General features: G+C 41.6%; 1 protein-coding gene across 6 annotated transcripts in view; it reads left to right on the top strand.

Annotated features, from left to right (window-relative positions):
• Positions 1-14,487, top strand: part of GRM5 (glutamate metabotropic receptor 5) — a 474,279-nt gene that overhangs the window by 409,226 nt on the left and 50,566 nt on the right. For all 6 annotated transcript variants that reach the window (XM_070623933.1, XM_070623938.1, XM_070623932.1 and 3 more), the window contains one exon: positions 2,649-3,588. In XM_070623933.1, the coding sequence (XP_070480034.1) occupies positions 2,649-3,588 (940 nt within the window). The remainder of the gene's footprint in view (positions 1-2,648; positions 3,589-14,487) is intronic.

Here is a 14,487-nt window from a genome sequence, read left to right on the forward strand (position 1 = left end):
ATGTAAAGTGTGCTGAGGCTCCCAGGCTAACTCACAAATCCTATTAAAGCCATAATGAATGTAACTATAACACTAATGGTACCATTTGAAACCTGAGGTCTTGAAGAAAGAGACTGGCAAGGCAGAATAAGGGAAAGAAGAAGGAATGTTTCCTTTCCTTTTTTTTTTTTCTAAAGATTTTACTTTTTTCCTTTTTCTCCCCAAAGCCCCCTGGTACATAGTTGTATATTCCTCATTGTGGGTCCTTCTAGTTGTGGCATGTGGGACACCGCCTCAGCATGGTTTGATGAGCAGTGCCATGTCCGCGCCCAGGATTCGAACTAACGAAACACTGGGCCACCTGCAGCGGAACGCACAAACTTAACCACTTGGCCTCGGGGCCAGCCCCCATGTTTCCTTTCCTTTTTACAACAGAGCTGCCCTTAGACATATTTTAAAGAACCGCATGCTTCTTTGTTATCCTTGCTTATTGTTGCCTCCCTTACCTCCCAGTAATCATTGATATTCAAAGCCATTTACTACAACAGCCTTGATCATGGGATGTGGGAAGTTAATAGGAGAATCTTACACCTATATTCATTAGAATTTGGTTTGTCTGCACATATCAGGAAAAAAAAAAAAGTAGCTTAAACAAGGTAAATGTGACATACATAGTCCAGAGCTAGTCAGTGGTTTCATGGTTATCAGGGACTCAGGCTCCCTATTTTTCTCTTCCAAAATCCAGAACATGTTTTCTGTCCCTAAAGCTACTTTGAAGTCCAAGATAACTGCAAGAGCTAGCCATCATGTTTATATTCCTGGCAGCAGAAGGAGAAAGCAGGGAAGTGCAAAAAGGGTACTCTCCAAGATGAGTCATTTTCCTTTAAGGAGTTCTCTGCTTACATCTTATTGGCTAAAACCTAGTCACATGGCACATGTGACTGCAAAAGTTGCTGGAAAATGTAGTGTATTAGCCACATCCTTTACCACCCCAAATGAAATTGGAGATCTGTTGCTGAGGATGAAGGTGAGAATGGATATCTGTAGGCAATTAGTAATTTCTGCCACATTCCCCAAATGTCCAGAACTCCAGATTACTTAACTCCTTTCCTGCTCACTCAATAAAGCTATTTCACTTCTATTTAAAAAAACAAAAGGGGCTGGCCTGGTGGCGCAGTGGTTAATTTCGCATGTTCCTGCTTTGGCAGCTTGGGGTTCGCTTGTTTGGATCCTGGGTGTAGACCTACACACTGCTTGGCAAGCCATGCTGTGGCAGGCATCCCACATATAAAGTAGAGGAAGATGGGCACGGATGTTAGCTCAGGGCCAGTCTTCCTCAGCAGAAAAGAGGAGGATTGGCGGTAAATGTTGGCTCAAGGCTAATCTCCTCAAAAAAAAAAAACAAAAACAAAAACAAAACCTAACTGGCAGGAATTATCCTTCTAGAGCAGTGGTTCTCAACTTCAGCTGCATCAACTTCAGAAGCACTTGGCATGCCTTTAAAAAATCCTGATGCCCAGGCCAATTAAATGAGTGGCACAGGCCACAGTATTTTTAAAAATTATCTGTAGGTGATTTCAGTGTGTAGGCCAGTTTGAGAACCACTGTCCTAAGAAATTTAAAAAGAAGGCACATAACCCAAATGATGCCAAATTTTGTCACCTTCTCTGCTGTGTAATCAGGTGATGTAAAAAACTGCAAGCCATGAGTAGAGAATAAATTTGGGAGTGCTGACACTTCCCATACAGGCCAATTGTTTGCCTTTGAGGTCAGTTTTTCTCTACTATAATCCTCCTTTTTTTTTTTTTTTTAACAGCATCTTCTCTTTAACATTGAAACCATATGATTCTCTGAAAATCCTAACTTTTCTGTACAGTGGATCCAAGGGCCATATAGATGGATGCAGTGTTGGTCATCCTGATGCCTTTACCTCTCACATACCCCTACGTCCTTTTAAACGCTCTATAGTGCTTCAAATAGTTCTCAAATCTGTCCACACCTTTATCTCATCCAAAATCCACACAGCAACCAAAGGAATGTTTAAAACATACACACAAACCTGACAATTACTCTACATAGATCTCTCAGTGACTTCCTATTGATCCAAGACTCTCTGTCTTGCAAGATCCCCTCCTGCCTACTTCCCAGCCTTATCTTAGGCCACTCATCCCTATTGTACCATGGCCTCCCTTCATGCCTCCAATGCCCCCTAGTGCTTTCCTTTCAATTAATCTCTGTTTGCCACACCTACTGAATCCCCAAACTCAGTCAAACCAACACCTTCATTTGCTAACTCCTGTTGAAGAGGCATTTACTCTCCCAGACTGGGTCAGGATCCATGCTTGACTTCATGGCTCTGACCACAACAGTAAGTAATTCTTTAAAAGCCCCCTCACCCTCAATTATTTTTCATGAGAGCAGGGAACATATTCTTCATCATTTTGTTTTCAGAACCTTGAACAGCTCCTATCACAGAGTATTATTTGATAATATAAAGATAAATATTTAATGAATGAATACGTGAAGAAACGAATAGTATAGAATACTCAGATTAGAAAGGTAGATTGGAGACAAACTGAAAGGATCATAAGCAGCTGCTTATAACTTAGGCATAAAGGACCCTAGTAAATGTCTTCCTTCTTTTTCAATATATGTCTGTGTCTCTGCAGGTTGTGATTTGATCCCAGTACAATATCTTCGCTGGGGTGACCCTGAGCCCATTGCAGCTGTGGTGTTTGCCTGCCTTGGCCTGCTGGCCACCCTGTTTGTTACTGCAATCTTCATCATTTACCGGGATACACCAGTGGTCAAGTCCTCCAGCAGGGAACTCTGCTACATTATACTCGCTGGCATCTGCCTGGGCTACTTATGTACCTTCTGCCTCATTGCAAAGCCCAAACAGATTTATTGCTACCTTCAGAGAATTGGCATTGGTCTCTCCCCAGCCATGAGCTACTCAGCCCTTGTCACCAAGACCAATCGTATTGCGAGGATCCTGGCTGGCAGCAAGAAAAAGATCTGCACCAAAAAGCCCAGATTCATGAGTGCCTGTGCCCAGCTAGTGATTGCTTTCATTCTCATATGCATCCAGTTGGGCATCATCGTCGCCCTCTTTATAATGGAACCTCCTGATATAATGCACGACTACCCAAGCATTCGAGAAGTCTACCTGATTTGTAATACCACCAACTTAGGAGTTGTCACTCCTCTCGGATACAATGGATTGCTAATTTTGAGCTGTACCTTCTATGCTTTCAAGACCAGAAATGTTCCAGCTAACTTCAACGAGGCCAAGTATATCGCCTTCACTATGTACACCACCTGCATTATATGGCTGGCCTTTGTGCCAATCTACTTTGGCAGCAACTACAAAATCATCACCATGTGTTTCTCAGTCAGCCTCAGTGCCACAGTGGCACTGGGCTGCATGTTTGTGCCAAAGGTGTACATCATTCTGGCCAAACCAGAGAGAAATGTGCGCAGCGCCTTCACCACGTCTACTGTGGTGCGCATGCACGTGGGGGATGGCAAGTCATCCTCAGCAGCCAGCAGATCCAGCAGCCTAGTCAACCTGTGGAAAAGGAGAGGCTCCTCTGGGGAAACCCTAAGGTAAAAGTTCTGGGGGTGTTGTGGGGCACTGGCCCCTATTTCAGAAGCAGTGGCAATTGCTTCCTGGGTCTTTTAAATGGGAAATACCTGAGTGAATGAAACTATGGGAGGCAGGGTGCTGGGAAAGGAGCTTTGGACATTCTCATTGAATGGTTTTTGTGGGGCTAATTAGATGTAGGCCCAGTTACTTAGGCCTGGGCCAGAAACATAGAAGTTGAGATAAAGAAAAAAGCAAATAGTTACAGCAAAAGGGACATGAAGTCAGAGGGCAGAGAGAGTATGGTTAAGTCATTGAGCCAAGGCAAGGACCTCCAGGTCCTGAGGGACAGAGATACATTATGGACTAAATTCTAGTTCACCAGAACAGAGTAGAGAAGATTATTGTTAACAAAGAAGATCATGCTGAGAGTAGAGAACCAAGAGCCTTACACATCTGACTGCACTTGCATGAGCCTGAACCTTTTTCCAGCCCAGAGAGTCCCTGACTGCCCATCCCACTGAGGCACGAGAATGGAGCATTTATATTTGAGTTCTTAATAGGCTTGAGTTCTTGAACTCTGGGAAATGTCCAAGTAGCTGAAAGGGGAAAACTAACAGGTGGCTTTGCATATAACCTTCCTAAACAACCAGCTAGCATCCCACTTTCTCTGTTGCCCATCGTCCCATCCCAGCCCCCTAAGTTCAGTATCATAGGTAGTTGTTTCCAATTACCATGTGGAAAGAATCTGAGGCCAACAGCCAATGATTTATCCCCATGTGGGGAACTTCCTTATATGATTAATGCCCCCTAAGGCACTTCAAAAGGCAATGAGATCATCTTACAGTGGGTTGGGAACACATTTGGAGGGACTAAAAAGACTGCATAGATTTTTATTCGGAATAAAGACCTCCTCTATTTAAGAAGTCATATCAAAAGAGCTAGTCAGGACATCTGCTCACTCTACAGAGATTTGACAATTTTCCTAAAATCTAGATAAATAAATGGAAGATAAATATCTTTCAAATACAGATAAATAGCTAAATACTGTTGCTTCAACAATTCTCTTATATTATCATTTAGCCTGCATGAAAATCCAATTTTTCTACCAGCCCTCCTTCAAAGGCTGACTTATGGTGATGGTAAAGATACTGTGTCTGCTGAGGACTGGAAAGGACTCTCATGATACTTGGAGATTTTCCCACATGGCCCAATTCATTTGCATTATTGACTTGTAACCTTGCTTCTTTCACTTCTTTTCTAATTCCTGTATGCCTCTCATCTCTTTCCACACACATTATGTAAGGTATTCAACTACATTGCAGACTTCAAGGGGAAGAGCCGTGTCTTCTACTTCTTCAATAAGTCCTGACGATGTCATCATGGTCTATACACAGAAGGCCTTCCATATACCTAACCTGCTGGCCTATATTCCATCTGCCTTCCTGACTCCTCTCTAAAACATTCTTTTTCTGAAACTTCCACAAGATCAGCCTTTTATTTGTCTAAGAAAACTTAGTTTTTTCAAACTTTTACTTTATCAGCCTTTCTTTAAACTCTTTCTTCAAATAAAATCTTCCAGGACATCCAGACAGATAAAACAAACAGATTGCTGGAGGGATGGAATTGTGAGTCTGTGCCTAGGCACCCCAAACCTCACTAGAGTAGTGTGTTTCTCTCTGAGAGAGACAGCCTAGAGCGACGGTGAAGAGCACTGGCTTTGTAGCCAAGTTCTCCTGAGTCTGAACACTGGCACCACCATTTCTTCCCTCTTCACCTGCCAAACTGAGATCATATCATCTTCATCATAGGATTGTAAAGAGGGAAATACTATGTGTAAAGGCCAGGCACACAGTAGATACTGTATTTGTTACCACCCAAACGGGGTCCTCTGCTCACTGCAAGACATGCCAATAGTCAAGAGGCAAGGTGGGAGGAGAGAAAGGGACTTTATTACAGCTTGCTAGCAAGAGGGAAGATGGCCAACTCATGTCTGAAAGAACCATCTTACAGAACAAAGACTACAGGCCAGTTATATGCAGAGTGGTCTCCAGGTGGGGGAGATGGTTAGTCTCTGGGTGGGGCAGACCTCTGGTCCCAGGTCCTGACAGTCCTTTGTTTTCAATGCCCTATACCCTGATCTTTCAGGTGTCATTGATGATGGCTATCAGCATGGACTCTCAGCCCAGGGTGGTCATGACATTCCTAGAGAACTCAAAAGAACGAAGTTATCCTGTTAAAGCAGCTGGGAGGGGCCACAAAATCTACAGAGCATGTCTGGGCTAGTTAATCAGAGGTTATTTAAAGTTACAATATGGTTTCTTTTCTATAGTATGGCTTCCCTTATGTCAACCATGTGTTGAGCTGGTATCATATGGAAGGTGGCAGAGTACAGAGCTAGGCAGCACTGGGACTGAGTACTGGCAGCATCACTTATCAGCTGTGTAACCATCAGCAAATCACTTAATCTCTCTATGCCTCGATTTCCTCCTCTGATGAATAGAGATAATGAAATACATACTTCATACACTGGTTGTGAGAATAAATGAGTAAATACATATAAAGTATATGCCATACAGTAAGCACTTCTTATTTGTTTGCTATTATTATTAACTAAGTTAACAAGTATCACTCTTCTTCCACACCTGAAAGTCTCTGTGTCAGGTAAGCGACCAGGCTCATCGTAATAATGAAGAGAGCATCATAAAAGGCAGTACAGAACTATAGACACATTGATTATACTGTCTAGGCTTTCCAGGGCATCTCCATCTTTACGTTGTCCAGCTCCTTGCCAGACTGTAGAGCACACCCTTTGTCCCAGTGAAGGCAGAAGAAGCTCCTTGGGAGTGGAGGACTTGTCTTCCTTGCTCATCACTGTGCCTCCAGTGCCTGGAACTACAAGAAGGGTGTTTGGTACATAGGAGATGCTCAGTAATCATTTGTTGGTATGTTTGTTGAATGAATGGATTTGAGAAGGTAGTTATGTGGGGTATTTTTTGCTTGTCTTCATGTGTGCTTACTACTACCCCCTTGTGGTTTTACTAACTTTCATAAGACTAAGCCTACACTGATCTGTATCACAAATACCCCCTGTACTCCTGTGGGCATCAGTTTCTGCTCAAGAATCGGGTCATTAATCCCGTCCATTGATCTCATGTTTTGCTATAATTCTATCGTTCCTCCAGTAGCATCAGATTACTATTTTCAACTACTTCATTTCTGCTTTAATAAATAAAGGGACAACATGAACAAAATATACTGATAGTACCAATAGCAAACAGGAATTCTCAGGATTTGGGGCAATATTTTAACCTGTTTTCCCTACAGTGTCATGTGTTTCTTGATGATTGGACTTTGCAGTCAATACATTTGAGTATTTAAATATGAAAGAGGGCAAGGAGGGAAGTTTGGCAATTGTTGGGTTTTCTCTAATGCAGTTGCGGCAAATGTTGGTCTATCCATGTGATTCCAGCTAAGACAGACTATAATCTGATTATATAGAGACTTCTTTTTTGCCATTAAACAGGATATTCAGGCTGGAACTTGCTTTTGATATGGAGAAGAAGAAAGGCCAGAGAAAGCTATAAAACGCTTGCATCACAGACACCCCATACCTGCTCCCCCCTTTTAAGCTGTAATCTTAAGAAATAAATCGATCCAAACTAAAATTCCTTTCCTCTATGCCTCCTATGAGCTCTCAAAAAAAGGATTTCTTCTCTGTGATCCAAAATCAAGATGATCAGAACATTAATATAGTATTTATCGCATTGAAGGATGTAACTAGTTATATATGAATTTATCTCCTCTTTTAGTTTACAGTTTTATAAAGGCCAGTGTGTCTCACATTGCCTGTCACACTGGAGCTTAAATAATGGGGAAATGTGAACTTGAGTGCTTCTAATATTTTCACATTTTATTCTAAATTACCTTCATTAGCTGTGCTTCTCAGGCTTGAATTCTATAATGTGCCAGTGAGCTCATCTATTGGGATCTAATGTGGGCTTGAAGAGGTAACTTAAATCTTTAGATGTAGAGCTTTGGGGAGAGCGGCTGCTCTGCTGGGCCCAGCCTGTTTCTGCTCTCTTCCATCTGGTGTGTGGAGAAGCAGGCTGCTGTAAACCCAGACTGGGTCCGGGCCCTGCTTCTGAAAAGGCCTGTGCAGGTCCCAACCACATCTCACGGCAGACAGCAAGGGCCCCATTTTAAAGAGGACACATTGCATATTCTAGAAGGAAAAACATAAGATCTCCCAAAGTTAAAGTGACTACGTTTCCGAAAGTTAGTACACATTCTTGGAGCAGTGTACACAGAGACAGCAGATACAAATATAGCAGGCTAGCTTAGAGTTCTGGCTTTGGAGCCACAGCTGGATTCAAATCCAGCTGCGTGAATTTCAACAAGGTACTTCAATCTGTTTCCTCAACTGTAAAATGGGAGATGATGATGCCTGTTGTGAGGAGTAAAGGAAGTGATAAATGTTAAATGCTTAATCAGCGTGTAGAAGGCACTCAATAAATAGATAAACAGATAAAACTTTTAGAAATGTGTTCACCTGCAAGTAAGAGAAAGCCTGATTTTCAGAGACTGATAGGATTTGTGTGGGTTTCATTTCCACATGTTACAAGAAATATGCAGGTAGACTGTTCTTGGCATCCTCCAAGGCTCAGTGATGCCAGAGCCAACATCTCTGCTAACCTCCAGGCCTTTTTCTAATGGTTGCATGATGGCTGTCACAGCTCCATGCATTGTGTCCTTTTATTAGGAAAAACAGTAGTCTTCTCAGAGTCCTATAAGAATTGCCTTTATGTCTCATTGGCCCAAACTATCTCATATAGCAATGCCTACCTGCAAGAGAGTATAAGAAAGTGTGCATTTAGCTTTTACATCTTCTATAATGGAAACCGAGAGGGAGAAGGGGGTGTCAAGTGCTTGTCCGATAAGCCAATAAATAGTGTCTACCATGGAAAGTGGCAGTACCTAGTGATATTAGTGGTAGTAGTCATAGTAATAGAATTGGCTAGTGGTCACAAAATATTGAAAGTAGAAGCAATGATCATTCCCATTTTTTGAATGAGGAATTTGAGGTCCAGCATGATTAAAGCACTTGCCCATTGTCTCATGACTAGTAAGTTACGGAGCGCTTTTTAATTCAGCCCGTAGTTTTTTGGCATTAGAGCTCAGCATTTCCCAGAATGTATTCTTTGGAAAGCTAGTCTCACAAATTGCTCCATGAAAAAAAGATTATTTGGTCAAACAAGTTTGAAAAAACTCTGACTATTCTTTTCTTGGAGATAAACACTGAGAGGTCTTACAGTATAGAAACCAATCATTCATTTGTTAGTTCTTTTCAATCTTTGCCCGAGCTTATTGAATGCAGGACTCCTTTTTTCAAGTAACTCTCTTAACTTTCTGGAGAACTGATACTACAAAGGGGGTTCACTTTGGAAAACATCGTCATAGCCAAAAGAGGAGACATGTTTCTGGGGACCTGAAGAGTAGTTCACATCTTCAGTGAGAAGGAGCCAGAAACACCGCTTTCTACCTCTACTCATAGAGAAAGAATCACTTTTGTTCTATGAGCACCTGAGGGAAGAACAGAGCTAATTCTAACGGGTCTAGCAGTTTTCTGGGAAGTTAAATAGGCTCACCCTAGGGCACGAAAAAGGAAAGTGCCCAGAGTCAGTCATTCAATTCGCTGAAATAGCAAAGGGAGATTTTTACTTTAAAGGAAGTGAGTCACTATAGATGTTTTTATATAGAAACATACTATTTATGCCATCAATGTATAGAGGTCCCTGTGATTAACATTTTGGTTCTAGACACTAATTTTCCAGCACGCCGTGTGCAGCATCAAATCATTGTCAAGCGGATAATGCCATGCTTCCGTTTAAGGCCTTCACTTGAGCTGCAAATTGACAAATGAACACAAAACCAGTTCTGACCTAAATAAAGCATTGAATTTGATGAGTTTAAAGTTCTGGCTCCACAAGATTCAGGCTTTCCAGGGTCACGGGGCTGAAGTTCTAAGATGAAGGGGGCCTTCCATGGGCTAAAATGATGACAGAGGCCTACAGCTCTAAATTATGAATTTTCTCAGAAGGTACAACCCTGCCTGGGTATTCTAGCTAGGTGGCAGAACATTAGTTTTGCCTCCACCTTAATTTTAGAAACTGTCATTTGCTGCTTTTGTTTTAATTAACTAATTAACTTTGCTTTAATTAACATTGTCGTGAGGGCCCACTTAGGCTGTCTGCTAAAGCGACTACTAGGCCTTCACATCCATTGCCCAAATTACAATTTGCCTGGAAAATTGGTTCTCTTGTATGAATTCCAATATACTTCAACTATTATCAGAGCTTTGATGATTTCCAATTGCTCAGGTTTCATTAAGGGGTTATTAGTCTGGATAAACTAATGTTCGTGCTATTTCTCCCTCTTTAGAATCCTTTGCCTCTTCCTTCCATCTCTCTAGATCCTTTTTATCTTCCAAGGCCCGGGTTCCTCAATGAACTCCGTCTCACACTTTCTCTCATCTGGACTCTTAGGACATTTAGCACATGTTCCTTACAGCTTCTTCTTTTATTATTTGTTCATAAACATTTACTGAGAACGGAGCATTGCCGGTCACTGTGCTAAACCCTGGGGATATGGGGGTTGCTTTGTGTATATACACAATATTTTCACAGCTATCTAATGCTGTCTTAGTAGTATTCATATTTTTCTCAGTGCCTAGCACAGTGCCTGACACATAGCAGTGCTCAGTGTTAGACAGATGATGAATCTGGTGAGCAGCATCTCATAGGGCTCACACTGCCATCACTATGACCAAGACCACTCACTTTGTTACTTGATTTCCCAGATTTTACCAGATAATGTTTTGTTCTAAAAACATAAGAACAGAAACTTTTTTTCTAAAACAAGACTTTTTTGTAATCAAGCTTCCATTGCTTGAGTACTTGCTCTGTGGCAAACACTGTTACAGATTCTGGGGAGACAGAAATAAACAGAACACAGTTTTTGAGGAGCTTTCAGTCTCCCAAGACAATTAGAAACAGATAAGTCCAATTAAGTGATAGCGTGCCATGATAGGAGTCTAGAAGGGACCAGAGGGGCCCAAACGTAGAAGCAGTACGTTCTACATGTTGGGAATTAGAAAAATTTTCCAAAGGAACCAGTTCAAACAAGAGAAACTATTTAAACACTTTAATCCCTGCTAAGATGTTTTCAGGGCTTACCCAGTGGCTAGGATAGGACAGAGCCAGACTTTCTTTACCTGGCAGGAATGGCCCCTGGTGGTATGACTCCTTTTCCCCTGGCCAGCCTTGCATCTAGTCACCCCTGCTTGACTTTCCATACTCACCCACTCACAAGCTTCTTGCTTTCAGGCCTCTATCTAGGCAGCTACTTTGGTATAAAATACACCTGCTCCACCCACTCTCAACTCTCACGTGGCCAACTTATACTCATCTTCAGAATCACTTCTACTGGAAAGCCTGTCCTGCCTCTGGGACTGTGTGAGGTCCCCCTCTTTATGATCCAAATGAGCCATATACTTCTCCCAATAGAGTATTTATCATCCTGTGTTATAATTACCTGTTTAATTGTAAGACTCCCTTATACACACACACACACACGCTCACACACTATACCATGAACGTATTAAGTACAGGGACCATGTCTTATTCATTTTCTGTGCCATTGGCACCCAGCACAGTTCCAGGCACATAGTCAGCACTCGAAAATGTTTGTTAAGTAAACAAATTGATAGATGGATGGATAACAATGTTTGAGCTACATTGGCATTTGCCAGTGAACAAAGAAGGGCTGAAGATAGTGAATAATTATATTTATTGAGCACTCACTATGGGCCAGCCATTGCTCTAACCCTCTGACATATATTAACTCTTTTAATCCTCAAAACAATCTTCATCTTACAGATGAGGAAACTGTGGTAAGCAGAGGCTAAATTGCTTGCTCAAGCCCATAGAGAGTAAGCAGAAGAGGGAGGATTAGAATGAAGACAGGCTGGCTTGAGAGCCCATGGAGGTAACCGCTGAACGATGTTCCCCATTCCAGCTGTTAATACATCATAGCATGAACTGAGAAAAACTGGGCTTGATCGGGTGTGGAGTGTGCCCCCCACCCCCAAAGGACTTTCCCTGGATCTGTATTGCACAGCACTTTCCTGACAGGGTCAAACCTTCAGCTGAGCCTGATCTGATTTGCTTTCTGGCTGCAAGAATAAAGTACACAGAAGCCTCTGAGATAAAATTTGACTGTTCAGGGCTCCCTGAAATCTTTTCTATTTAGTGTTGATTTTTAAATATCTATATAGATTTTGTTTGTGAGAAAAAAAATGACAGACTCATTTTTATTATTTATATTTATTATAGTTATTAATACTATCACTTTATTATAACTAGCAATCATGAGAATTTAAACTACTTTTCTGTATACTTCTTCTTCTTCTTCTTCTTCTTCTTTTTTTTTTTTTTTTTTGGTATGCCTAATCTCATATAAAATCTCATGAAATAGGCAAGGAATCCTGATGTTTCCCGCCTTGGTCCAGTCCAGTTAATTCCAACCAGTATCTTCACAGTAACCACTATATACTGGGTACATTGCTGAGTTCTAGGAGTATAAAGATAAATAGGGCACAAACTCTGCCCTTAGGAGCAGCTCACAGAGTGCTGGGGAAGACCAGCTCATACACATTTCGTTACTGTGCATGAAATAATAAAGGAGAGAATGCACAAGGCAGTCAGAAGTCACTAAAGAGGGCACCCTGTCCAATCTGGAGGTTTCAGGAAGGCTTCCTGGAAGGGCAACACCTAGGTTGAATCCAAAAGGATGGAAGATTAAGCAAGCCAGGTGAAAACCATGGGATATACTGTTCTGGGGAACAACGTGAACAGAGGTATGTCCTAACATGGCATGTGCAGAGAATTACAGCATGTAAAATGTGTGTTGGCAGGTGACAGGAAATGGGCTGACGAGGCTGATAGGCAGGAGGCTTACCCGGAGGGCCTGTCAGCTGACCACCTTCCAGCTCTCCTGTCTTCCTTTCCAGAGCCTCTTCTTTCTGTTTAACTCTCACTTTAGACATGCAATTTCTTCATACTGGTGGCCACCTCCCAACACCAACTTGATGCCTCTCCACCCATCACCAACCCAAGCTTATGTGTTCTCACTCTTTCTCTCTGCTAGAGAACCATTTGTGCTTTTACAATAATGGTCATTAGTGACTTGTTTTATCCTTTATGCAGTGAACACTTACCAAGCAACTACTTTGTTACAGAGACTGTGCTAAGTACTTTTATATATATTATCTCATTGGATCGTCACATAATATTTTATAACAGACAATATTAGCTCCATCCACAGATAAGAAAAAATAATAACTGAGACATGTAGAGGTTAAGCAAGCTTATTTAGTTCATATTTAATAAGTGGTAAAGCCATAATTTGGGATTCAAACCCAGATCTAAAGCTCTTTTTCATTCTAATGTTGCCCTTCTGATGGATTCATTTTCTCAACCATGTATCCCATTTTGTTGTTGTTGTTCATAAATAAGGTCACTGTGAATGTATTTCTGCCATATAAATATTCATATTTTGGTTCTAATTTTTACTCCCAGAGATATGACTCTAAAGGTGACTTTTTTTTTTGGTATACAGACAGATCAGTCAAGGTGACATCAGGGAACAAGGTAGCCTGTCAGTACCTCTCCTGTTATAACTTGGCAGAAGTAGTGTGGTGAGGGGCAGTAAGCCTTGTCAATAAAGATATGGATTTCAATCCTGGCTTTGGCTACTTTCTAGTTGGGACCTTAGACAAAGCCCTTAACTCTCAGAGCCTCTGGAAAATGGGGACAATAATGTTCATCATACTCTGAATTATGCTCACAGGGTCATTGCGAGCATAATACAGAGTACGTCCCAAAGTCCAGGCTCACAAGATGTGAGTTTTCTCTAATCATGCCGTCATCTCAGTTAGCATCTACCCAATTTACAGCTCGGTGACATAATGTGAAGAGGGTTCCATGACATCATTCCTCAGGAAAGTTACTGAGATGGAAATATTTGACTTTGGGAATCTGGCCTGAATTACTCATAAATCACTGCTCTATCCTGGGGGCCCATGGCCCTCCAAAACTCCATTATATTCTTAGGAGGTAAGTTTCTGTTAAAATGTTTTTTTCAGAAATCAGGCTTTCCTCTGAGTTTAAAGGTGGTTTCACTGTGTTAGCCATTTTTCTCATTCTGCTTGTGGTTTTGGCAGTGCATTCATATTTCTTCATTTAAAAAAAAGTGATTTTTTTTAACTTAGCCCAAAATATGTGGATCCATTTTACCTAATGATGTGGAAACTAGATGACAAATCACTCTAGTAAATTTTATACATAACATAATATGAAGCTCTCTTTGGTGAGGCAAATGTGTGTTCATGTTGTTCACTCATGTTTAGGGGGGAAAAAAGCAATTGAAGGAAATAGTCACAACATCCCTCATGTGTGCAAGCTTGCTGCCTGGCCTTGCTCTCAGGCATTGCAACACTGCACTATGGATGGTAGAGCTGCCAGAGAATGTGACTCTGTCTGCTGAGTAAAAATGGCACAGGCAAGGAGCCAGCTCAGTGGCACATTGGTTAAGTTGCCTGCTCTGCTTCAGTGGCCTGGGGTTCATGGGTTCAGATCTCGGGTATGGACCTACATACCGCTCATCAAGCCTTGCTGTGGTGGCATCCCACGTACAAAACAGAGGAAGATTGGCACAGATGTTAGCTCAGGGCTAATCTTCCTCACCAAAAAAAAAAAAAAAAAGGCACAACCAAAAATGCAAACTAAAAATGCTGTTTTCTCCAATTTGTTATTCATGTGGCTTTTCTAGTTGGAGACAGAGAGACCATGACTTGGTAAACA

Source organism: Equus przewalskii, chromosome 6, assembly GCF_037783145.1.
Source record: "Equus przewalskii isolate Varuska chromosome 6, EquPr2, whole genome shotgun sequence".
Taxonomy (NCBI): domain Eukaryota; kingdom Metazoa; phylum Chordata; class Mammalia; order Perissodactyla; family Equidae; genus Equus; species Equus przewalskii.